At 35.0% G+C, this 25880-nt stretch overlaps 2 protein-coding genes across 3 annotated transcripts; one reads left to right on the top strand and one right to left on the bottom strand.

Annotated features, from left to right (window-relative positions):
• The first annotated feature begins 4150 nt into the window (after window positions 1–4150).
• On the top strand, window positions 4151–15672 carry LOC103323711 (transducin family protein / WD-40 repeat family protein). The gene is made up of 18 exons (XM_008225718.2): window positions 4151–4449; window positions 4551–4578; window positions 4855–4955; window positions 5426–5629; window positions 5765–6008; window positions 7030–7205; window positions 7915–7997; window positions 8357–8429; window positions 9817–9882; window positions 11512–11554; window positions 11960–12099; window positions 12391–12603; window positions 12957–13041; window positions 13147–13441; window positions 13956–14217; window positions 14349–14565; window positions 14681–14892; window positions 15150–15672. Exons 1-18 carry the CDS (start codon window positions 4324–4326, stop codon window positions 15297–15299), a joined length of 2718 nt encoding a protein of 905 aa, XP_008223940.2. The 5' UTR covers window positions 4151–4323; the 3' UTR covers window positions 15300–15672.
• An 89-nt stretch (window positions 15673–15761) lies between these two features.
• On the bottom strand, window positions 15762–25584 carry LOC103323710 (cycloartenol synthase 2-like). Of its 2 annotated transcripts, none has more exons than XM_008225717.3 (18): window positions 25151–25577; window positions 24833–25027; window positions 22692–22781; window positions 22041–22235; window positions 21747–21831; window positions 21269–21435; window positions 19452–19640; window positions 19206–19319; window positions 18978–19100; window positions 18746–18868; window positions 18144–18242; window positions 17786–17842; window positions 17650–17696; window positions 17411–17554; window positions 16865–17042; window positions 16343–16423; window positions 16160–16243; window positions 15762–16020 (listed from the first exon to the last, which is right to left on the bottom strand). In XM_008225717.3, exons 1-18 carry the CDS (start codon window positions 25346–25348, stop codon window positions 15874–15876), a joined length of 2316 nt encoding a protein of 771 aa, XP_008223939.2. In that variant the 5' UTR covers window positions 25349–25577; the 3' UTR covers window positions 15762–15873. The 2 variants fall into 2 exon arrangements, with proteins under 2 accessions (XP_008223939.2, XP_088901183.1); XM_089045057.1 differs by having other exon boundaries at window positions 15791–16020; window positions 16160–16209; window positions 25151–25584.
• Window positions 25585–25880: the final 296 nt, after the last annotated feature.

Raw genomic sequence — 25880 nt, 5'->3', positions numbered from 1 at the left:
CAAGATCAATGATGACTGAGAAGAAAATCCTTCTAAAGTTCAGGTGAAGCGATTGGTACTGCTGTGTATCTGCAAAACAGTGCTATACTACTACATTTGACAAAACTTCATTTGAAGCTTTCACAGAAAGAAACAGTGCAAAACACTGAGAGTGTTTGGAAGTATATGTTACAGTCACATTCCATCAAACCTTAGACAGAAGTTTGATGACAAAGCAAGCAAAGGAATTTTTATGGGTTATGGCAGCTGTGAGAAGGGTTACAGGGTCTATAATCTTCAAACTGAGAAGATTATACTCTCTAGAAGTGTTGTTTTTGATGAGAACAAATCCTGGAATTGGGAAAGCAAGCAAGATGAAACTGTCTCTGTGCCTCTCATCTTTGAAAATGGAAATTCTGAGATAGCTAAAACAGAAGCAGCCTCTCATGAAACTCACAGCATTGATTCACTAAATCTGAATCAATTAATCTCAGATGATGAACATGTCTCTGAGAGAAATGGCAGTGGCACTAGTCAAGTTCAACTCCAAGCAATACACCAATGAAGCTGAGAAGTTTGGAGGACATTTATGCAAGATGTCATATGACAATCATTGAACCTGAAACTTACTATGAAGCTGTTGAAAACAAAGCATGGAAGGAAGCAATGGATGCTGAGATAGAAACTATTGAAAAGAATGGAACTTGGGAGCTAGTGGAAAGGCCTATAGATAAACCAGTCATAGGAGTCAAATAGGTGTTCAAAACCAAGCTGAATCTTGATGGGACAGTTCAAAAACACAAGGCTAGGCTTGTGGCTAAAGGGTATGCTCAAAAACCTGGTATTGATTATAATGAAACCTTTGCCCCAGTGGCAAGGTTAGATACAATCAGAACTTTGATTGCACTTGCAGCACAAAAGGGTTGGAAGTTGTTTCAATTAGATGTTAAGTCAGCCTTCTTGAATGGAGTACTTGAGGAGGAGGTTTATACTGAGCAACCAGAGGGGTTTGAAGTGAAAACAGCAAGTCATAAGGTCTATAAATTAAAGAAGGCCCTCTATGGTTTGAAGCAGGCTCCCAGAGCCTGGTACAGTGAAATAGACACCTATCTAACTAGCTGCAATTTTAAAAGAAGCACCAGTGAGGCCACCTTATATACCAGAACTGATGAAGAAGGAAAACTGATCATTGTCTCTATATATGTTGATGATATAGTTTATACTGGAAACAGTAATGCTTTGCTCAGTGAGTTTAAAAGGGACATGATGCAAAAGTATGAAATGACTGATTTAGGACTCCTACATCATTTCTTGGGAATGGGAGTTCTACAAACTGAAAATGGAGTGTTTATTCATCAAAGCAAGTATGCAAAGTCCTTGCTTGTGAAATTTGGTCTCGAGGATTGTAAGTCAGTAACAATTCCTCTACCCACTGGTGAAAGATTAAAGAAAGTTGATGGAAGTGATTTGGCTGATGAAGGTTTGTTTAGAAAAATTGTTCGCAGCCTGTTGTATCTGATTGCAACTGATATAATGTTTGCAGCCAGTTTGTTATCAAGATCCATGCACAGCCCCACAAAGAAGCACATGGGAATTGCAAAAAGGGTTCTTAGATACATTCAAGGCACTCTCAGCTATGGCATTGAATTTACAAGGGATAATAATGCTTTCTCGTTGGCTTTGTGACTTTGATTGGTGGTGAAGATGACAATAGAAGCACATCCGGATATGCATTCATTTTGGTAGTGGAGTCTTTTCATGGGCTTGATCAAGCAAAACACAGCTTGCATTGTCAATCGCAGAAGTGAATACGTTTCAGCAGCTGAGGCAACAGCTCAAGCTATCTGGCTAAGGTTTGTGTTGGATGATTTTGGTGAAATGCAATCTGATGCAACACCATTGTTTTGTGACAACATGTCAGCAATATCAATGGTCAAAAATCCTGTTTTCCATCAGAAAACAAGGCACATAAACCGAAGGTATCATTTCATAAGGGAAGCTTTACAAGAAGGGGTGATTGATATAAAATTCTGCAGTGAAGAACAGTTGGCAGATATTTTTACAAAAGCTCGCCCAAAGATCGATTCAATTATTTGAGGTTGAAGCTTGGAGTTAAACCAGTAAGCAACTTAGGAGAAGCTGTTGAGAGTTAAGCTGCATACTAGTTTTGAATCAAGCTGCAGATGTTAATCCTGCAGATTGATAGTGAAGAGGATGAAGAAATCAAAGGAGCTGAAGAACTTTCCGTTTATAGTAGTAGCCGTTATAGGTTATTACCAACGGCTAGTTTTCCTACTATTTTGGGAAACTCTACAGCTGTCATTCTTAGTGTCTTAGTCCTTTATGTGTAACAATTTCTATCCTAGGTGTAAGAATCGTAGCCTCCAATGACCTTGAATGGTGGAGATGAGTCCTTGTATCCTAGTTTTTAGGATTTGTTTTTGGCAGCTTGTGTCATGCTTATATTGTGTTTTTTTGGCTCTGATGCAATATAAGAAATACAGACAAAAAGCATTCTCATTCTCTCTGAGTTTTCTCTCCTCTGCATGCGTTGCATATACTGGTTCTATTGGTTTCGTGAATCAGCACTAAAACCACAAACAAAATACCAAATTCTAACACCCACGTTGGATCCAACGGATGGGTGCTGTTCTTGATACCTTGATTTTAATTTTTGGCGTTTTTGCATGCTCATTGCGTAAAGTTGCCTTCTTCTTTTTTTCCTTTTTTTTTAATTACTTTGTTTTTTTTTTTTAAAAAAAAAATTTATGCTCTTTTATATTTGTTCTTTTTTTCTATTATACAAGCGCTTTTCAACTTACTGGTATTCTAAAAATTCAGGTGCTTCCCTTCTGCTCACTCTCCTCTACGCAATTTCAACTCACTGGTATTACAGTAGTTTGAACGAAATTATTATAATATTTTAAAACAATTTGTATAATATATATATATATATATCAGTACATATGACAGGCATATGGAAAAAGGCCATATTTTTACCAAAAAAAAAAAAAAAAAAGGCCATATCAATATAGGAGAGTTGACCTTCAATTGTACAAGTATATCAACCCTGCAGAAGCATGAGACTCAGAAACTAAAGAAGAATAAAATGGCAGAAGCATGTGTTCTGCCTTTTGGATCTATATACGTATTTAAGAGTACTCGTGCTTCTGTATTTGTGATGAATTTTGACCTTCTACGTATTGGAGTAGAACAAAAATAAACTAAAAGTCATATGATCGAAGGAGTTTTTCTGGTCTCCACTTTCCTTCAGAACAATGAGAACTCTGAATTATTCATGTTCATTTTTTTTTTAAGCAGAGAGAGAGGATAAAACCCAAGAAAAACCACAATTGAGCCACACTGATCATCCAAAAAGTAGCAACCCCATCAAATCATCTATTAGAAAATAACAAAGCCAAACTGGAGGCTCATCAAAATGACTGACCCCAAAAGCCAGACTGAAAACTCCAATTTGCCAAGCGATATACAACAACGTTCTTTTCCCTAAAACCCAAACCCTTACTTAAACCCCAAACACCAAACACAAGGTGGGTAGTAAAAGCAACAAGAAAAACAGAGAGTAATTTCGATTTTGGCTTAACAATACAAACACAAATATAAACACAAAATTCATCACAAAGCAGCAATTAAAACCCTAGAAATTAAAGTGAAAGGAAATAATGAAATTGAGAATAAATAAACCTAATGTGTATCTTACTTGAGTCTTGTGGCTTTACTTCAATTGATCCAACAAAAAAAAAGAAGAAGAAAAAAGAACAAATGGAAGAGAAGAGCTTTGGGAGGAGAGGGCATGAAGACTGAAACGAACGAGCAAAAGAGCGGGCGTGGAATTAAATGCGGGTATTTTTGAAATTATGAAAGTTTCATTAAAGTCTAGCTCAAATTTGATTCCCACATAATTAAAAAAATGAAAGTAATAAGCTACTTTTTCTCACAACAATTATTCACAATAAGTGTTTTTTTTTATCTCTTACCAACAGACACTAATAGCCAAATAGAAAATGACAAGTGGCTAACTGAGGGTTTTTTTTTCCCTAAATTGCCTCTCTAAGTTGTTTTGGTGTAAAGTATACAGTTTTCAGGGGTTTTTTTTTTCTAATTTACTCAAGAAATTTATAATGGGCTCGGCCCAGACCCGACCCGGTTGTTTCCAGTGGGCAAAACGCCCGTCGTTTATCGTCTGTGTCTTCCCTCCTAAAACCCTAAACCCCCTCTGTTTCTGTCCGTCCCTCGCGTCTCCATTTCTTTCTCTCTATTTGTCTTTTGGAAAGATTCAGAAAAACCCTAAGCAATAGCTAGGATCCGAGAGAAAGAGAGAGAATGGGAATATTCGAGCCGTTCAGAGCAATCGGCTACACAACCGGCTCTGTGCCATTCTCTGTTCAGAGGCTCGGCACTGAGACCTTCGTCACGGTCAGCGTCGGCAAGGCCTTCCAAATTTACAACGTAATTTTTATTTTATTTTATTCATCTCGTTCGTTAGTATTTAAGTTACAATTTTGATGCTCACTTCGTTATTTTTTTCCTTAAATTGTCTTTCGATGCAGTGCGCAAAGCTCAGTCTGGTCCTTGTTGGTAAGTTACTAATTATTAACAATATTTTAGTGTTGGGAATTCATGTTAACTCGTAGTGTTCTATAGAATTTGTGAATTAGCTCGGAGTTGTAACTTTAGTTTTTATTTTGGGGTGCAAAGTCAGCAATTTCAATGTTTCTGGAGCAGGATGATGTTGTCTTGACGAGTTTTCTTTTTAGTTTCTCTTCGTCCAAATAAAATTCTACTGCATTCTTTCGGAATTTTATGCGGTGTAATTATATGAACTTTTAAAAATAAATAAAAAAATCTATGCAGGTCCACAATTGCCGAAGAAGATTCGAGCTCTTGCTTCCTACCGTGATTATACATTTGCTGCGTATGGGAATGATATAGCCGTTTTTAAGCGAGCTCATCAGGTTGGTGGGCAGTGTTTTGTCTATAGATTTGTTTAAAAGGAATGAAATTTGTCCCCCTTCCCTTGTCTTAAATCCCAAGCTATAGTTTATGGGTTTCAGAGTTCTTGCTTGTCCTTCTGATTGATGCTTTTGTATGCTAGCTTAGTTAAGAGTGACTTCCTGTATTGATCTTGTACAAAAATTGTTGGCACAGAAGAAGCAAGCAAAATAAAGTTGAGTAAAGGAGGGAAAATTTGATTAAACTAACGGAAGTGAATGAGTAATGCAATCTAATGGAAGTCGTGGTTTTGCAAACCAATGGTCAATATTGTAACTCTACAATTCCTTATGACAGAGATGGTATCCTAATTTCATACCTTTTAGATAGAATATTATAAATAATGTGATGCTGGGTAGCCATCTGCATCTATTATTAGAAGCATCTGATGGACTGAACTTCATGTTTGACTATAGTTTTAATTCTTTAACAGGTAGCAACATGGAGCAGCCATAATGCTAAGGTCAATTCGTTGCTATTGTTTGGAGAGCATATCCTAAGTGTTGATATTGAAGGCAATCTATTTATATGGGCTTTTAAAGGAATTGATCAGAATCTTTCTCCCGTCGACCATATCACGTTAGAGAACAACTTTAGTCCTAGCTGTATAATGCATCCGGATACCTACCTAAATAAGGTAACTGCATTTTTCTCAAAGAAGCTCTATTGCAATTTTCGTTGCAAAATAACCATGAATTTTCAGTCATTAAAATTCATGTATAGCTCTTTTTCCTTCCAATTTAAGATGAAACCCTCTTTATAATATGTACAGGTTATTATTGGGAGTCAAGAAGGTCCTCTACAACTTTGGAATATCAGCACAAAGAAAAAACTCTATGAGTTTAAGGGATGGAAATCTTCTATCTGCAGTTTTGTTTCATCTCCTGCACTAGATGTTGTTGCAGTTGGTTGTGCTGATGGAAAAATTCATGTTCACAACATTCGTTACGATGAAGAGCTAGTCACGTTTGCTCATTCGACACGCGGTGCTGTGACTGCCTTATCTTTCAGCACCGGTAAGAGTTTCAGGCTTTTGATTTATATTAGTGGCTGTCCATTACTATTTTACCATGGTGCTGTGAAGGTTGCTGTGTGGTACTGTAGAAGTATTTCTCTTTGCTCTTAATTACCAAAAAATAGAACAGTAAAAAGGGTTTTAGTACTATACTATCCTGGGCCTCTTCCCTCACAATTGGAAAGGCACAGGATATTATAAACTGTGACGTATGGCTTAGAAATCCTGATTTGGGATTCTATACTGTCAACATGCCCTCTCACATGTGGGTCAGGACTTAAGCCGAAGACGTGAGTCCCACCGCATATGGACAGCTTAAATTGTTGACGTAGGCTATGTTTGGCTAAAGGATTGGACCAAATACGTGAATTGCATGCTTTGATACCATGTTAAGTCAACAGCCAACCCAAAACCTATGGGAAAAATAGGTGGAGAAGCCCATGATCTTGTGTATCGTTAGGCAAAGCTTAGAATTTCTGAGGTGGGATTCTATATTCTCAACACGCTCCCTCACATGTGGAAAACTGAGCCAAACATGTAGGTGAACTAAATTGGGTGACGTTGAGCACATGTAGTTGCTGAGCCTAAAATGTAGATTGCCTGCTTTGATACCATGTTAAAGTCAGAGCATCCTACCAAAAACCAATTGGCAATGGGTGGAAGGATAAACTTTTGTATTGTAATTCAAGGCTTCAAATTCTCAATGTGGGATTTTATGTTCTCTATCAGTTAATACCTTTGCATTTTTCCTAAATTAAAACTTGTGCAATAATTTTGGAATGTTTTCCATTTTTGTTTCTGTTGCTATCTTCCAAATTTCTATTTTCTCCATGTTTACTGGGACATCAATCTTGAAACATGTGCATAATTAATTCTCAATTGTCCCTTTTGAGTTGGGACTTCTATGTTTATCCTATAGAAGAAAAGAGAAAAATTAATGAGTTACGACCTGTTATATTTGATAGTTATCTATAAAGTTGGTGACTAGTTAATGCTTATGGTTATTTATTCCTCTTTTTTAGATGGGCAGCCTCTTTTAGCATCTGGAGGTTCTTCTGGTGTCATAAGCATATGGAATCTTGAAAAACGAAGGCTTCAATCAGTTATAAGAGATGCTCATGATGGTTCCATACTTTCACTTCACTTTTTTGTGAATGAACCTGTGTTAATGAGTTCATCATCAGACAATTCTATTAAAGTAAGAGTAATTTTTTGTCCTTTATTGGTTTTCATAAATAAAAATATATTTTGCATCTAGTTGCTTGTCCAACTCTGTAGGGAGAACATACACTGGTAATTACCACATTAATATATTGCTGTAATCAGATATTATAATTGGAAATTTGTTAATTAATACTTTGAAGAAAGCTACAAGTTACAACCATGGTTTAATATAATTTTCTTCTCCATCAATAAAAGAAGCCCTTTTATGAGTGACATGACAGCTTGAACTGTTTCTGCTTCAGACTATTAAAATAGGTAGACACCAGAAAGTAAATACTTCAGCAATCTACCAACATATGCATATTGGTTGAACTTAGGATACATTGTTTGTTATTATTATCAAATGATAATTTCTTCTTTGGCTTTGCCAAGATGGTATTTTTTTCTCTCTGCAAAATGATCCTGTTTGTTTTGCTCACTTTATATATTTTCTTCAATGTCACTCTTTGGTTGTTTGGTTTTTTCTCTTTTGCTTTGTTTTTTTTTTTTTTTGGCCTGGAGTTCCTTGTAAATTGTAGTTTGAACATTATAATGTTAAATATTTGAAGGAATTAAGACATTACAAGGTTTTGCATATATCATTATTGTATGACCTTGATTTACTCCACAAGAAAGAAAAAAAAAAATAGATTACCCTGTTTTTTCTTGTGCTGTAAAATTGATTTATATTTATGCTCCTCTAGATGTGGATTTTTGACACAAGTGATGGAGATCCTCGTCTTTTACGCTTTAGAAGTGGTCATAGTGCTCCTCCACAATGCATCAGGTATAATGCTTTTCATATTGATTTTAGGAGAGTGAATTTTTAGTTTCTGCTAGTGTTGTTATTGCCATTGTGCTACAAGATTAGCTTATTTCTGCCCATTGACCTTGTGACCTGCATCTGTCATGTCTTTGTTATCTTGCCGTGTTTATATCTGAAGCAAAATCCATTTCATGATCTGCTGCTCCTTATCATGTTGCTTTTCTACACAACAATTGAGGACTTTCTCTACTTTTAGTTTAAATAGTGCACTAGATCACTTTTAAAGTCTTTGGTTTTCTGTGAAGTTTATGCACTTGCTTTATGTTGAGGAAATTAGCTGCATTTCAACATTCTTTATTAATCTTATGCATGAATTTTAGGTTTTATGCAAATGGGAGACACATTCTATCTGCTGGTCAGGATCGTGCCTTTCGCCTTTTCTCTGTAATCCAGGTTTGGACTCAGTCATCATAAAAGTCTGAATACTGGTTTTGTGTTTTTTAAGTTAAATATTTTCATAGAAGTTCTCAGAATAGAACTGGAAATGTTTTTTCTTTTATCTTTTCACTCTTTTCCTCACATCCCCTCTTTGTAGTGTTTGTATGACTCTTTGTGTATGCCCGGGGATGAATTATTTTGAGTTTTCTCACATGCACAATGAATTGTGCACATGGGCCAATTTTGATCTTTCATTTGGACCAATGCTTCAGATTAGAAGATCAGTCAAAAACCAGTTTTCAACCCCCAACCTGCACTTGTTAAACAAATCGTGAATGTTGACAAAACCGAAGTTTCAGGCTTTCATCCTTCAACCCCGCACTTTGTCGTCATGTGGACCAAGCATCCAACCACCATTCATCTTTTTCTCTCTCTCTCTCAGTGTCAGTAGTCTTCATCCTGTTGTTGCTCTTTGTGATAAAACAATAATGAGGTGAGGAGCACTGCCATGGATGAGTGATGAGATTGGGTGATTGTGGTTTTTGAGAATTTTTGTATGATTGGATGAGAGGAAAGTCAAGTATGATTTAGTGGTGTCTGGAGGTTGGATTGGCAATGGCTGGAAGTGTAATTTTTGGTTAAAGAACAGCGATTTTTTCTATTAAAGTTAACACTTGAATTGGGTGAAACAACAGATTGTGCAATTTAACCCTTTTCCCCGATCTGTAGGCGAAGGCTGTAAAATTATGGGTAAAAGCAGATTTTGATAGATGAATGAAATATGTGCGCACTGGGAGTATGAGTTGAAGGGTGATTCTTGTGGACTTTGGTGGCTGATTATTGAAAAAAGAAGAAAAGAAAGGAGAGTTGGGTCAGTTTTGAAGCATGATAAAAAGATGGATTTTTTAAACAAGCTAGAAAACCATCTGCAATATTTACACTTGGAAGGTTCAAAAGTTTTCCAAAGTTCTCTTTCTACCCAGCAGTGTGTAGATTGAGAAGGAAGGTGCATTGACAAGATTACAAATATTCTGTATTTATGCCAAACGTATGAAAGAACTCTGATGCTAGATATATCTTACAGCTTTGTTGTCAATCTCTTTTGAATAGAAGTGTTTAGAGGCCATACAAACAAGTAAGGTTGGAGATATGGGTCACATTTGGTAACTGGTCACAAACTTAATGCACTCAGGTCAAGGGTTTTAAAACCAGGTTTTTGTTGGTGTTTTGATATTGGTCGTTTGGTCAAACTGATGATCAAGATTGGTCCATGTGTACCTTTTGTAATTCTTGTCACACACCCCATCATAATTGAGCTGTTAGTATAAAACGTCTAAACAACTATTTTTATTATTTTTTATGGTTGTTTAGTGTTTGTAATTTAGTTATATTGTGTTATTAGGATCAACAAAGTAGAGAACTTTCTCAACGCCATGTATCCAAACGAGCAAAGAAAATGAGGATGAAGGTATTTTCTATTCCCTATTTACTGTTTTCATAAAGGATAAAATAACTTATTATTGTTTTTCAGTTTGGATGTATTAGAAAAGGGCTTGATCATTTCTCCAAGTTTTTCAAAATGTTCAAAAATAGAAAATGTCTTAGATGGATCCATGAAATGCTTACACTAGGTTTTCATCTTCCTAGGTATTTAGTACACTATTTATAGTCTTTGTTACTCGGACTAGGTATATATTTAGTTCCTTTTCCCCTCCCTCTCTGTTCCAAATATTTTACATCCTTCTGAAGTATCTCAAGTCTCAACCTTCTCATGTCATAGTTAAGTGATGGGGATACTCTGTGTGTTGAGTGTTAAGTAATGTGTACATTTTTTATCGACCTCGGGTATTTACTGTACCCTAAGCTAGTCTGTTTCCTGGGATTAGTGAAGTATCCACACTATGCACAGCCATGTACTGTGGCTAGACTTTTATAGAAATGTCCATGATGGTTATATATATATATGTGGGCTTATCCGTGGCACCGCAAATTTGACACAAGTTTTGACACAATTTTTTAACCATTAGATTAGGCTACAATGAATGGTTAAGATTAAATAAATTAATTCTTTTTCTTTAATTAATTATTTATTTAAATTAATTTTAATTAGCTTACTATAATATTTTATCTCTCTTCATTTATGTTTTCCCAACTTTCTAAAAGCATTAACATTATCTCTCACGTCATCTTCTTCTTCATGCCTTTACTTCTGTTTTTCTTCTTCTTCATGTTAATTAATTTCTCCCCTAAGATTTCAATCAATATAATAAATAAATGGTATGATCTAATTCTCTGGGTATGAATTTTTTCTGATCCTTTTTTTATTCGTTTGGGGTTTGGTTCAACTACTATCTCTCTCTATCTTGCAGCAAAATTTGGAGAGGTTTATCTTGCAGTCTTGTATGTTGGTTCTTTTGTTATTTTCTTGAGCTTTGAGTCTCTAAATCCTTGGATTACTTTCTATTCAAATTCCTTTTTCCTCTTACATTTGTGGATTTCTTAATGTCTTTTACCATGAAAAGTTCAAGTTCATTCTCAAACAGTTTAGCATCTAACTGTAGCAAAAAGTATCCATAGCTTCTTAGCACAATTAACAATTAAGATTTTCAAACAATCTCCAGAATATTTAGCGAAAATTGCATGAAGTGTTGGGGTGGAAAAATCTGGAATAGATCCTTGCGTGATTGGATATCAACTCAGAACTTTGTTTCCAGATAAAGTAAAAAAAATTAAATAAAAAAAAGTTCAAACTCAAAACGTGAGAATAAATGAGATTGGAGGAGATGGAGAGATTTTAGCCTACATTTATGCTACCTTGAAAAGTGGTGAGTTTAATATTTTATTTTATTTGTTACGTTATCAAAATAAAATAAATAAATAATAAAATCACATTTAATCTTAGCCCATGAAAGTGCTTGCATCTAAAGGCTATAAAATTGTGTCAAAACTTGTGTCAAATTTATGGTGCCAAGGATCCGTCCCCTATATATATATATATATATATATATTTTATCACGCCAATCTTCAATTGACAAATAGTGCTATTTCAGTATGCAGATGGATTAACTATTTAATTTCTGTTTTCCTCACCTTCTAGGAAGAAGAGATAAAACTGAAGCCTGTGATAGCTTTTGATTGTGGTAAGGTCCTTTTGTACGTGTAATTTTATGTTTACTGGTGTTCATTTTAATAAGACTTCTTCTGACAAAAAGTAAACTGAAATGCTAGAAGAAATCCAAAAAGTACTGAAACAACACTTATCTGACACAAATTTACCAGTGAAAATTATATTTCAATATAATGAAATTTGGTTTGACTTCGACCTCAACAAAATTTATGCTGAAGTTTAAATATCAAACCATAGATTTAGCATAGCTAAAGTCGCTAGGACTGGTGTTAAATCCTATTCAATTTGAGAAATCAGTTTCAGAGTTGGCTGCTTTCTCATTTTGGCATTTTCTCAAATTGCATCAATGACCTGTTATACTCTTTGATCTATAAGATTTGTTGAATCTTCTGAATTTTTATACGAAAAATTATTTCAGCTGAAATAAGAGAGCGAGATTGGTGCAATGTGGTTACATGCCATATGGATACTGCACAGGCATATGTGTGGCGACTTCAAAACTTTGTTCTTGGTGAGCATATTCTGAAGCCAAGACCTGAAAATCCCAGTCCTGTGAAGGTTAGAATTTCAATCTCTTTCAATACTGCTCATTTTTTTTGACCCTTGTGGTCAATATTTTACAAGATTTATAACATCCATTTTTACAAGGTTTAATAGTCAAATTGGCAATTTCTGCTCATCTTTGGATTCATATGATTCCTGATGATTTTCAATCTATGAGATAACAGTAGCCTGACAAAAAGACCCAGTTCTGATGACTATTTGATGTGCAACATTAAAGACTTGTGTAGTACACCATCCTTTTCAAACAGTACAATATTAATGAATGGTTGTCTTTGTTGGTGATAGGCCTGTGCCATCAGTGCATGTGGCAATTTCGCCATTCTGGGGACAGCAGATGGTTGGATTGAGCGCTTCAACCTTCAGTCAGGAATGAGCCGAGGCAGTTATGTAGACACGTCAGCAAGAAGAAGCTTTGCCCATGATGGGGAAGTGGTTGGAATTGCTTGTGATTCAACAAATACTCTAATGATAAGTGCAGGATATCATGGAGACATAAAGGTCAGTTTGTATTTCTTATTTCAAAACATTACGCTCTACCTTACTGTCGGATTTACTCATATGCCTCATAAAGTAGAATACAAGGTCTGTGGTGCTGAAGGTTGGGGATTTACATGGTTTAGGAGGCTGATGGTGGTGGGGCTGCCCTAAACCTTGTTTGCTTGTATGTTTAGAGATATTACAGTTTGCACTAAGATACGTTTTTCTCTTGTATATATTTTCATCTTGATCTATAAGGCTCAGCACAGTGAAGAAATTTGCTCCAGCTCAACTAAGCTATTCCCAAATAAACGGAAGAAATAAATTTGCTGAATGTGTTGAATGTTTCATTCGTCACATGTTTTGACCTGCAGGTTTGGAATTTCAAGGGACGTGACGTAAAATCTAGATGGGAAGTTGGGTGTTCTGTTGTCAAGATTGTATACAATCGTTTGAATGGTAACTAGTGTTTGATATTCTTTTGTCATATTAACGTGTTTTGTTCAGCTTTTTGGTATCATAAATGCCTTGGATAATATTGTGATCAATTCAAAAAACTTTCAGGTCTTTTGGCTGTTGTGGCTGATGACTTAATTATCCGCTTGTTTGATGTTGTGGCATCAAGAATTGTTCGTAAATTTGAAGGCCATACGGATCGTGTAACAGACATGTGTTTTAGTGAGGATGGAAAATGGCTTTTGTCATCCAGTATGGATGGAAGTCTTCGAGTTTGGGATGTTATTTTAGCAAGACAAATAGATGCATTGCATGTTGATGTGTCTATAACAGCATTGTCTCTGTCACCAAATATGGATGTTCTAGCGACTGCACATGTTGATCAAAATGGGGTCTATCTTTGGTAAGTCTTCATATCTATTGACCCCAAAAGAGCTAGTGAATTTTTGTTGGGAGGTTGAAGTTGATAAATGTGATTGTATGTAGAGTCGGAAAAACAGTTCTAATGAATACTCAGCCTACAGCTGCCCTCCACTTCAACATTACAGAAGAAACAAATCTTTTAAATGTTTTCGAAACAGAAGCCACAACAACGACGAAAACCTCTCTCTCCCAGTGTTTCTCCACCCTTACGCCTCTATAATCTTCGAAGACCCTCCCATGCCTCTCATCTAAATTACCCAGATTACAGCCAAGTCACTACAACCCCATAGAACCTTAGCCTTTTGCCTAGACCAAATGCATCATGTTTTAGCAGAGCAACCAAGTGAACCTTAAATTTTTTAATTATGTTAACAGTGAATGATTTAGCATGCAATCGATGGTAGTTTTAATACAGTATCATTTCTTATTTGTTTTCCTCATTTTTGACCGGGATATTCATTTATCAAAAATTCCAAACCTGGCTACCTTAACAGGGTAAATCAATCAATGTTTTCTGGAGCTTCAAAGGTTGATTCTTATGCAAGTGGAAAGGAAGTTGTGAGTGTTAAGTTACCATCTGTCTCTTCGACAAAAGGTTCTCAAGATGAGGACTTTGATGAGCCTATTGTGGACAATCCACAATCTAAAGATGCTTCAGCTTTTACAACTCGTGACCTGCAAATTCCTGATCTTGTTACTCTCTCATTATTACCTAAAAGCCAGTGGCAAAGCTTAATCAATTTAGACATCATAAAGGTATTTTCTACTGCTGGTTATTGATTGGTTTCAGACTTTTTGACCTCATTTGTGAATTATGGTTGTCCTTTTGCCCTTTACATTTTTTAGTGATTGATCAGTAAATTATGTTGCATCTCTGCAATGTCCAGGAACGAAATAAACCAATTGAACCACCAAAAAAACCCGAAAGGGCTCCTTTCTTTTTGCCTTCAGTCCCTTCTCTTTCCGGAGATATATTATTTAAACCCAGTGGGTCAGCGGAAGAGGAAGCCAAAGATGATGAAGTAGAAGACACTAGAATAAAGTCTGGTCTGGCACCATCGCAATTTGTGCAACTTCTTCACTCGTCTGCAGAAATGAAGAATTGTAAATATCTTATCTTTTAGTTTTCATTTGTGATTCAGTTGAAAGGTTTCCTTCTTGATTGCAGTAAGATCTGTGCAAAGGCATGATGGTCTTTAAATTGTGTATTTTTTTGCAGTTTCAGCATTTACTGATTATATCAAAAGTTTATCTCCATCAACTCTGGATATGGAACTTCGGATGCTTCAAATTGTAGATGATGATGAGCAAGAACCTGAAAAGAGGCCAGAATTATTTTCAATCGAACTGCTTCTTGATTATTTTATACACGAGACTTCGTGCAGAAACAATTTTGACTTTGTACAAGCTGTCATCAAGGTGTTTCTGAAGGTACAGACTTCCTTTATTGTATATTTTTTCGCTATCAACGGAGTTTTGACAAAATTCCAATATCACAGACCTAGAAGCAAGAACTCTTAATTTTCAAACTGGTATGTTTTTATAAAAGTCACTGGCATGAGTGATCTTTTATCAAATTTATGAATCAAGAGTAAAATCCTTAAATTTGCAAGTTTCCAGTTGGTCTTCAGTGGCACTCAACTCCTTGTTTAACCTCTTTCTTTTTCCATTGTTTTCTTCCGTGACAGATCCATGGCGAAACAATTCGGTGCCAATCAAGACTGCAGGATAAGGCAAGAAAGCTCCTAGATATTCAGAGCAAAACATGGCAGAAAGTAGAAAATTTGTTTCAGAGCACTAGTTGTGTGGTAGCTTTTCTTAGCAACTCACGGTTTTGAGTGCCCTGAAATTTTGTCATGTATTTCTGATTTTCTACATATCCATCCCCAATTTTGTATCATGCTTAGGAACGGTTACGTGTAATAGATAATATTTCTGTTGCATTCTCAAGTTGGCCAGAGTTGATGCTTGCTTTTTCATTCGATCAACTGTCTTGGCAATTGTTAATCGAAGCCAGGACTGATAATGAGTCGAGACTTGAGAGTTGCAAACTTATTCAACTGAAATTGTTTATTTCCATGGAGACTCAGTTCCAGGGAAGACGATGAGTTATATATTTGCAGATGTCTAGGGAAATGGTGAAGATTTCACATTGTAAAAATTCAGTTGTACTATAGTTTTCAAATGCGATCAACAGATTTTTGCAGTGTATTATTATCTTCGGTAACTGTCTGCCTCTGCAAGATGGAATAGTTTTACCCTTGCCCTGCAAGATGGATTATTTTTCTTTTGGACTGGGATATAAAACATTTATTATACATACATCATATTAACCAACGTAATATCTACATAGAAAGGAAACGACAAAAGCCAATAAAACACATGATTGTTTGTACATGATCATTTAAACACTCATTTTCTGGTAATTTGATTTATACATTTATAAGGTAGCAATGCCAATACCCGATTGCGATATTCTCCAAGTGCCCATATGGGGAAGATATTTCTGTATGCAGAATAACTGATCATGCAATTTTTATTGAAGACTCCCATGATTTGCTGTCCTCCACACCAAAAAAAAAAAAGAAAAAAGTAATATTTTAGGATGGAAAGTGTGTTATGCATATATGGAGATTTGAATTTAAGCCATCTTTCGAGATTAGGAAGAGAAGTACCGCTAAACTAATAGTTAATGTACCTGTTGTGGGAAATCTCCATTTTCCATCTGTGAGTTAATCAACAGCTTTGCTGCACGATGCAAGGGGATCGGATCCCTCTCAGCCTAAACAGTCAAAAATGGTAAAATAAAACAAAACAAATAAATTGTTATCTACTATTTCTATGGACATAGGTTTTGTAGGAGAAACAGACTGCAACACACCTGGCCTGCTTCAATCAGACCCAACATTGCCCATCCAGTATTCACCATGTGTGGTTTGTTCCCTTCGAGATTTGTGTATACCTATTAGTCCACTCACAGAAGAATAGACACCGTTACAAATATGTATGTAATAGCATAATGCTGCTATTGTACAATTCAAAATGTGCTCTTGACGGATAGTCTGGTGAGATAATATATAACAGCAAATGCTGTTATTATGTAATCGAAACTATTCTATTGTCGAATAGTCTAGCAGCTTATGTTGTCAGAATGTGCTTCTAAATTATTAGGTAGGTCACAATCTCTTAACATAAGATGCTAAATTGTGTGACAAGAGGACATTGCCGCTTCTATAGCTACAATCATACATCCTCTGCTTCCTTGAATTATAATAGTCACAAACTAAACAGAAAAACCTCCTAAACTCAACAAATCAACCCAATGGTGTCAGTTGAAAATGAACATAGATAATTAGAATTTTACCAAAACATATATGGATTCCCAAAATTTATTGATCCTTACCTTGTTTTGGCATGATAGGTAGCTCTCTCCCCAGCCGCCCGAACCAAGTTGTTTGGACAGTAAGAAATCACATGCTCTTCTAATGCTATGGCTAGTATGGTAGTTCTTACCGCCAGCCACTAACCCCTTTATCCCAAACCATGTTCCATAGGTGTAGCAGACTCCCCAAGACCCATACCTGCAACATTAATTGATTGATATAAGGTCATATTTGCTGATTTGGATTGGATTGGAGTATGAGGTAGAATTAGATCGCATTGGATTACATTATTGGAGAAGATAACACTAATCGAGTGATGTGTTTGGAACTATACATGATTAAGGGATTAGCTTAACTGAAATATGCTATTATATTACATGGTGTAGAACTTAACCCCAACCTTTTGGTGGGATTCATAATCCTACGACGTTGAGCCTAGTAGGATTAAACATAATCCAAATCAAGGTTGTTTTTAGGCTACCAAATATTTCACTGCTAAGATTAAAAATCACATCTAGTCATATTAATTTAACCATTCTAATATTTCACTAAGAGAAACAAATTACCATGAGCCATCAGGTAGTTGTATGCTCTCGATGAATTTAATTGCCTTTGCAATACATGCTTCAATTTCTTTCCTCCTATGTCCTGGATATAATTTCATGAATGATTTAAGGCCTTCAATTGCTGCTGATGTGCATTCCACGTACCTACATTTTTTTATGAGGATATAAAATGTCATAAGATCTTTTGTGCCACTATTTTATTTGTTTTCGACAGAAAACAAAGTATTTTTGTATCTTACTGATAATCAATAATGATGTCTCCAAATGTTTCAGCTGGATTGATCATCTGGGATTGAAAAGCGTATCAGATCTTCTCCAAAAAGTTAATTAACGTACTCTAAATATCCATTGAAAAGGACAGAATTGCTTCATCACCTCCAACCAGGCATAGGATCTTGTGAGTTCATACGATGCAAATCCTCCAGTACTGTTCTGTTGTGTCAAAGAGTAAATTTATTGGAAACTTATTAAACGCACGCGTGGAGGCATGACTCTATGACGTTGATAATGTTTTCTTGTCAGACTTATATTGTCAAGCATATATTTATAATGAGTGAATCTCAACTATACATTAAGACAAGAATCATCATGATCAATGATCCATATGTCAGACAGTGTGACAAACAAGAGAACTACACTCGCGGCCTAAAAACTTGAACAAAGTCCCGTGATTATACTTAATCGAATCAACTTCTAATGAACTATATAAATACTAATTAAAAGTAGTTTTTACCTGTAGGGATAATATCACATTTACAGCATCATATAGTTGATCCGCTTGCATGGCTTCTCCCACAATTTCAGACGGCATAAGTGATAGTAAGAGTGCCGCCTGTAATTAGTTGGTGTAAGTTTTTCAAAGTTGTTTAAGCTACAAACTAACAAAGGTGACAATCATAAGGGATCTGCAAATAAATTAGCTTGCATTATATATTGCCATGTTCATATTTTATATACAAATCAACTGTTTGTTCCTTAGATATAGTCAGTTGAGATGATATAAATAGCTTTATTCTTACATCAATTAATGTTATGTTTATATATATAGAACTTCAAGGGATGTTCAAATAAGCTTATTGAGGGACACTTTTGTAGCGCTCATTCTACATTCTATTTCCGAACCATCTATTTTCGAAGTATTCTCTCAAAGATCATCTTTGCAAGAAATCACTTGAATCCGAAAACCGTTTAACCAGCTCGTAATGCACATCATGTGTTGCATTATGTGGTCAGTTAATATATATAATCAGAAAATGCAGTTTCTCCAATATTATTTTATGCCAACTCAAAACCCTCAAGTATATGTTGTAATTGAGGTACAAGGCAAGGGATTACCTTCAAACCTTCTGCCGTACAATCTGAGACAGGCCAACCATTGTCTGAAGTAGAGAACGGCCATCCACCTTTCGAAATGTGGCGGTACCAATAACTAAGATTGCCAGAGCTGTTTGTCTTAACCTTAATTCACGCACCAAAACCCAGTTGATTATAGTTAAATGGGGATGTCATATCTTAATTATATTATATTATGTTTTGGTAGTGATCAATTAAGTTTGAGGTTAAATACTTGTGTGTTTTTTATGAAATTGTGCGCCTTCTGAAGCACAAAACCAGATTCATTGACAAGGTTGGTTGCAAGGATTGCTTGCACAGCCAAAGCAACATCCCAAAACTGAGATCCATTGTATCCCTACATGACATCAAAATAATGTTTAATTAGTCTCACACATCCTTTAAATATAATTATGTAATCATTGATTAATCATTAAACAATATTAATTATTCATTTGAGGACCTGCATTTTCATTCCATCTTCTGCAACCCAAAGATAATCTTTGATTCTTGAAAGATGGTTCTTGTATGCTTTTGAATTTGGATCCTCCAACCAACAACAAATCATGTTTAGTACCTGTTGATCATGAAGAAAAAACACACTTGGTCTGGTAATTAATCTCCAAAATAACCCAAAATAAATTGATAGAGTCTGCTTTCTTTCTTGCATATTTTTTTTTTTCCTTGTATTTTTCTTTTTTAAGCAAACCTTATTGACAGGTCCAATGCAAATATACTGAGTGTTTTCATCCTCGTAGTGTATGTGCTGCATTACAGTGCGGAGAGCCTTTTGCCTTAGCCTTGAGAATGGCCATTTCATGAGAAGAGGCTCCCCGACCTTTTGAAGACTCCCCCACAAGATGTCCTGCAAAATGGGATGTGGATAATACAAGTCCTCCTGCATGCAAATTGTTCAGAAGAGGAAGATTGTTTTAGTTTATCTTTGTTAAGTTTCTCTATATTGGATTTAGATTGTTAACAGAAAAGGAAAAACAGGTTTCAATGAAACTGAAATTGTGATTTCCAATCAATTCGGATTGGATATCATTAGACTATAAAACATATCAAGCTTAAAGTACCAAGGTTGAAATGTCATAATTTGATTGATTTCAACTGATAAATTAAAGGTTGGGATTAGATTTTGGTGCAACTAAACCCATAAAAGAAGTTTAATTAGCAGTTGAGCTATCAAACCCTAATAGAACCTAATTAACAAACTATTAGTACAAGGAAAATGGGAGGCCCAAATCTATGATCTAATTAGAATGATCAAGAATATTTCTAGACCTAGCCTAATAACACCACACACTCTTCCTTTTTCCTTTTTTTTCCCTTCCTTGCGTCAAAACATTAAATTTGGTAGTACATCTTTGTCTACTGTTTTTAATGTCATTTGAACCAAAGTTTATGAAACTAACCACAACCACGCACTTTTTAAATTATATTTACTTTAAAAAGTTAAATTATTATTGGCATATGTCTTATATTTTAAATGTACATGATTATGAAAAACATGATCATGTCATGAGATCAGATTCGATTAATAAACTAGGAAGAATAAAGTCATCTCAATTCCTCAATTCTAACTTGTTTGAATTCTTATGACTCCATCTGATATTTGAGTGGGCCTCACAACCTTCCACCAAATTTGACTTGCCTGTTGTCAGTTGACTCTTTCTTTTTTACATATTTGTAGTTTGATCTTTTTATTTTTCTGGTAAGTGTATTTTAGTCCTTCGACCTGCACTGCTTGGCACTTCATTGGTTACTTGCATTGCAGCATCCCCAAGACTCCATCATGCTTTCAAATACATATAATAATATGTCATGCGGTCCTAAATTGGTTTTCCATTTTTCTTAATTAATTAAAAATTAAAATCGATCGTTATGCCATAGATGATGCATATGAAGGTAAGAGTGCTCATAAGAGAGAAGATGTATTAAAAAAAACAGTCGAGATTATACGAATACTATAGAACTCGAACTCATGACTTTTCTTTGGGGGAGGAAGGAAGATCATATTTGCTCTAAACCACTATACTAGTGAGTCCTTTACAATTTAGGCTCTATTTAGATGGACGTTAAAGGATTGGATTTGACAACAAAGTTAAATTTGCTAAAGAAAACTAGATACATTAGATTGTATGTATTTGAAATAACTAGATGTATAATATTTGAATGATTTATATTGAAGTGACTATATACAATAGCCATTTTGTTTTCTTTAATTTTATTTATTTATTCAAATCTTGACATACATATAGACTGTAGTAATATAAACATCCAATTTAACCTTACAATGTCACCTAAATTCCTAAATTTGGAATCACTCGATCCAAATGGACCCATATAATACAACTGGCAAGGGTCTTTATTTGCTTAAGTTTGATTCAAAAAGAAATTTTCTTAAATAATTTTTTTGCAGTTAATATTATATGTATAAGATGTTATTTTATTTATAAATTTGTATTTTATTTATTTGTTTAAATTAATGAGAACTAAAAGGCTAGAAAGAATACGTAGCACCTTAGCGCATAGATTTCTTGCTTGGTCCCAATCAATCAGTTGATAGGGAAAGATATAAAGCTCTCTTCTGAGTGATAAAACAAGGCCGTTGATGGGACCCACAAATCTCTTCCCATATAAATATGACATGGGCAGATAAACCATCCTGCAGTGACACCACATTCGACCTGCACCATCATCAGTGCATAATTAATTCATTAATCCATTTCATGATTGACTTTTAATTTCTTAAGCTTTTTGTCTGCATTCTGTAGCTATAATTAATTAGCAGATTCTTCGTTAATTTTCTCCGTTCACATGCATTCATAGATAATATTCTTGCACATTATACATGTTATAAACAAAGAAGAAGAAAACAAAAGAAAAAAACAATGCAAAATAAAGGCGTTTTGAACGCAAAATCTTATGCTCGATTTCTCACTTTTAATATATCATAAGTATAAAAGAAAAATAAAAAGCTTTTAATACGTCTACACACCTGGGTGTATTGGGAGAGAGTAAGGTAAAAGCCACAACTCCGGTGGCAGTGGATTGTTTCCACTCCATTCGTAGACACCAAGGACCTACCAATTTTATTTCCAAATTAAGCTACAGTTAAAACCGTGCAAGATGATGAGCATTAACATATGGCGGCAAAACAATCAAAAAAATTTATCAATCCATGAACAAATAAACTTGTATTTTTGTTTTGGCTAATTTCATAAACCGCTTAGGACCACAGTAATTAGTGGAGGGCAATGGCAGCTTAATTTGTTAATAAAAGTGTGCTTACTGAAAGCCACATCTTTCCCCATGATGGAATGAAGGTAACCCCACCACGATCAAGAATCCATTTTCTTGCCCGATCCATGGCGCCATCACCACCGTCCATTTCCTCTCCAAGCAATCTCAAAGTGACATAGGACAGAGCTGTACAGAACATTGTGCTGGGGCCTTCTATATGCAATCCCCAACCTCCATCTATATTCTGCAATTCATTACAATTAGGTTGCACCAAAAAAAACATTTGTAATAATACACTTGTAGTAGTCAACGAGTTAGTGGTCTCAAGTTCGAACTCTTATAACACTTTAAGAGCGTGCATATGAGAAAACCCTACTACCAAAAGATAACCATAAATATTAAAATGGATTGTGGGTATTAATACTTCCATTCAAAGACAGAAGAATTAGGTGGTTTGGTTAATTGGTTATGTCAGTCAACCCATATCCAATGGATTTGTTAGTTCACATATATAATTTATTTAATTACCTCTAGAAGATAATTTGATTGGTTCCAAATAAATGGCCAAAGTCAGCCTAGTATTGAACACATCAATTACTACTTTTTGTGGTCGATCATGTCATCAGCTGTTAATTAATCTCATTAAATATATCATTTCAAATGACGGGTAGCATTCAGGAAAATTAAGAAATTGATATACCTGATGGTTGTACAGATAGCGCCAGATCTCCTGTTGATGCTCATGCGGCAAGATTGCATGAAGGGCCCCTGTTACAGATAAGCCAATAACCTGGGACAAAACCCCATTGCTTAAATTAATTTGTGCGATATAAGGGTGAGACATCTTGTATGATTGCTATCCCACACTAACACAGAATGTCACTATGACGGTATTCTAAATCAATCACTACAATATACAAGAACAATTAACAACAACAATAGATGATGGTATGCAGCATATAGTGTGGATGGTTTTATCAATCACTACAATACCCTAAACCCTAACTGTTAATAACTGAATGAAGTTTCTCTTGACAAGAGACTTGTAGTTGAAGTGGTTAAAAGCAGTTATTACTGCATCCGAGGTCCAGTGTTTCCCAATATCTAAATATAATGTTAGATATATACATACAAACTAACATTATATTTTCTCCTTTCGTTTTTTATTTTAATTTTTGAATTGTGTTTCTCTCGGGTACTTGTGGACTGCAAAGGATTCCCTAAACCCTAGATTTCTTGTTCGATTTCCATGTTTTGTGGGATTCCTTACGGACAATGAAGAAGGATTGAGAGAAGGGGGGATATATGGTATATTGGCCAGCTAGGTACTTACGCAGTGTATTATTGTAGCACCAAAAAGGGAACAAAAACAAATAAAATAGAAGAGGTAAACCCCCCCAGCCCGAGCCCAGCCTTTGCTGCTGGAAGTGCTCTAAGGAGACAGGCAAAAAGTTCTCATATTATAAATAAATAAATAAATAAAAATATAAAGAATTAAGGAAAAGGGAGGTGGAAAATAGGACCATCAATAATGAAGGGAGCCAGCTTGATTTTAATGTAAAGTTGTTTTCTATACAATTGTATATTATTAATTGTAGGACATTGTATATATAAACAAACATTTGATGGGGATTAATGTATATAAATGATATACAAAACCAACAAATATGACTACGACATAGAATTCATCCGTTATATATATATATATATATATATATATATATTGAAAACCAAGAGAAAGGGAGGGCAAGTGGGGAGAAGAGGGAAAGGGGACCATTGCATTGGATCATTGTTACAGCAATGAAAAGTTTTTATTAAAGGGGAGAAAAAAAGTCTTACTTATTGATTTGAACTCGTATGTTCGAATAGACTAAAAAAATATCCATTTAATGGATACTTTCATTATCATCATACATTTATTATCATTTTATATGAAGAAAATGACTATGACGTTAAATGTATCGACAGTCCGTTTGAACGACTAAAAGAGGGGAAAAGGGGGACCATATATGTGATGAAAAGGAATTATACAATATATTATGTTTGAATGAATGTTCCATGAAATTACAGAGGCATTATACATTAGTGTTTAATATTATAAGGAACTTTATCCCTTGAACTTTCATAAATTTAAGATGAATAATGGCATTATCCCTTCAACTTTCATAACTTTATCCCTCGATCGAGAGCCTAAATACGTACTTATGTAACTTGAGGTATACATCTTTAAGCAAAGCTCTAAAATGCTAGAGTTAATTCACGCAGAAAATTTTAGCAAATCCTTCAAAATTGAAACATATATTCCTATAAATTTAGTGTGAGGCTGCAGAGTTTTGGATCTTTCTTCGGGGAAGCTTACCGAAATTATATATTTTTTAAGTAATGTTAGAGTGGATGCATCTTTAGATTATTTGTTAATGTATTCGGACTAACTTATTACATCAATTATTATGATAAGTTAATAATTTACACATGTCACTTCTCGTGTGTCACGTCATATAATATTACTTTTTATTATTTTATTTGACATTAGAAGTTTTGAACAACGTGAATGGTTTTGCATGAGTAGTTAGTTTTTCACCTCGTTTATATGGTTGGTCTTTTGAACCAAAAAATGAAAGAGAATATATGGTAATTAAGGTCAATGTGTATAACCCAACCTTAGTCTTATTATAGGAGTGGAAATTATGAAAAGGTATTTGTATACACATAGTAACAGATATAGGTTAAGTATTGAAATTAATCACAGGGGAGCATTTACCCTACCCGAGATCCTAGGTTCGATTCTCCTATCCCAATTTCGTTTGTATAAAAAAATATATATATTGAAATTAATCTTACCAAGCCAGGTAGAAGAAACAAAGGTCCCCCATAGTCACCAGGCCAGAAACCATCCTCAGCCTGCAGAGTGGAGTAAAAGCTCAAGGCCCTTCTCAGTGTGATCCCCACTGCTTCCTCACTTATTTCTTCTTCATCACTTCTCACTTTCACCTGAGCTGGTACTTGCTTCATTTCACATGCTTTCTCTTTTGCAAACTTTGTATTCAAATATATATATGCACATACAGTTAGTTAATTAACCCAAATTAATTAATTTCATATATATCAGAATAATGAAATATTTATGAGAGAAACCATGCACAGTGAGAGCTGCCTCACCTGAAGTCTCATTAGGAGATCAGAGCTATGTTTGGATTGAAAACGATTCTTGCAAAACTCGTGACGAGCTTTTTCCACTTGATCTCTCTCTTCTGGTGTTCCGAGATTTGGATCAAACTCCCAATATTGTCTTCCAATGTGATTATTTACACTTGTAAGCCATGGATCTTTGCCTTCTGAAAGCTTCAGTTTCCACATTATTCTTTTGCCTTCTAACAGACATGAAACAATAGTATTATTATAACATATAAGAATCTGATATCATATCTTATAGTAGGGAATGTGATTTTGTGAGTGGAGATTACATAATTCATTACAAACCCACCCAAAAAAAAAAAAACCCCAAAGAAAATTATGTTCTATCTATCTAAGAGGAAATATATGGTGGCTAGCTAGGGTTTATAAGCATCAGATAACTTTCAGAGGAAAGCGTACAAGAAAGAGAGGGAAGGTTTCCTTAGCTATTTCACTTACGATTTGGATTAGGAGAAAACTATATAACTTTAATGTGACTGTGAATTTGTGAGCCACAGTAACGTCCTTATACATATTTTGCACATGACATGATTACCAAACTACCCCCCATCAATTTGGTCTTGGACTTTTATTTTATTTTAAATTTTTTGTCCTATGGCACTTGTCATCTTAATATCCATCCCCACGAGAACCCAAAATTTAATTAATTTGGAATAATATTATCTTGAATAGTGCTAAACCCTAAACAATATAC

Source organism: Prunus mume, linkage group LG2, assembly GCF_029339155.1.
Source record: "Prunus mume cultivar Tortuosa linkage group LG2, ASM2933915v1, whole genome shotgun sequence".
NCBI lineage: Eukaryota > Viridiplantae > Streptophyta > Magnoliopsida > Rosales > Rosaceae > Prunus > Prunus mume.
This window is presented reverse-complemented; position numbering and strand designations above follow the sequence as displayed.

Excerpts from the sequence above, each read along its gene's own strand:
- LOC103323711 (XM_008225718.2), top strand. The coding sequence starts at position 4,324 with ATGGGAATATTCGAGCCGTTCAGAGCAATCGGCTACACAACCGGCTCT. Across the intron at positions 4,579-4,854 it reads GCTCAGTCTGGTCCTTGTTG|GTCCACAATTGCCGAAGAAG; the intron begins GTAAGTTACTAA and ends AAATCTATGCAG. Across the intron at positions 14,893-15,149 it reads TCATCAAGGTGTTTCTGAAG|ATCCATGGCGAAACAATTCG; the intron begins GTACAGACTTCC and ends CTTCCGTGACAG.
- LOC103323710 (XM_008225717.3), bottom strand. The coding sequence starts at position 25,348 with ATGTGGAAACTGAAGCTTTCAGAAGGCAAAGATCCATGGCTTACAAGT. Across the intron at positions 19,320-19,451 it reads GCATTGGACCTGTCAATAAG|GTACTAAACATGATTTGTTG; the intron begins GTTTGCTTAAAA and ends CATGATCAACAG. Across the intron at positions 17,843-18,143 it reads ATGTGATATTATCCCTACAG|AACAGTACTGGAGGATTTGC; the intron begins GTAAAAACTACT and ends TTGACACAACAG.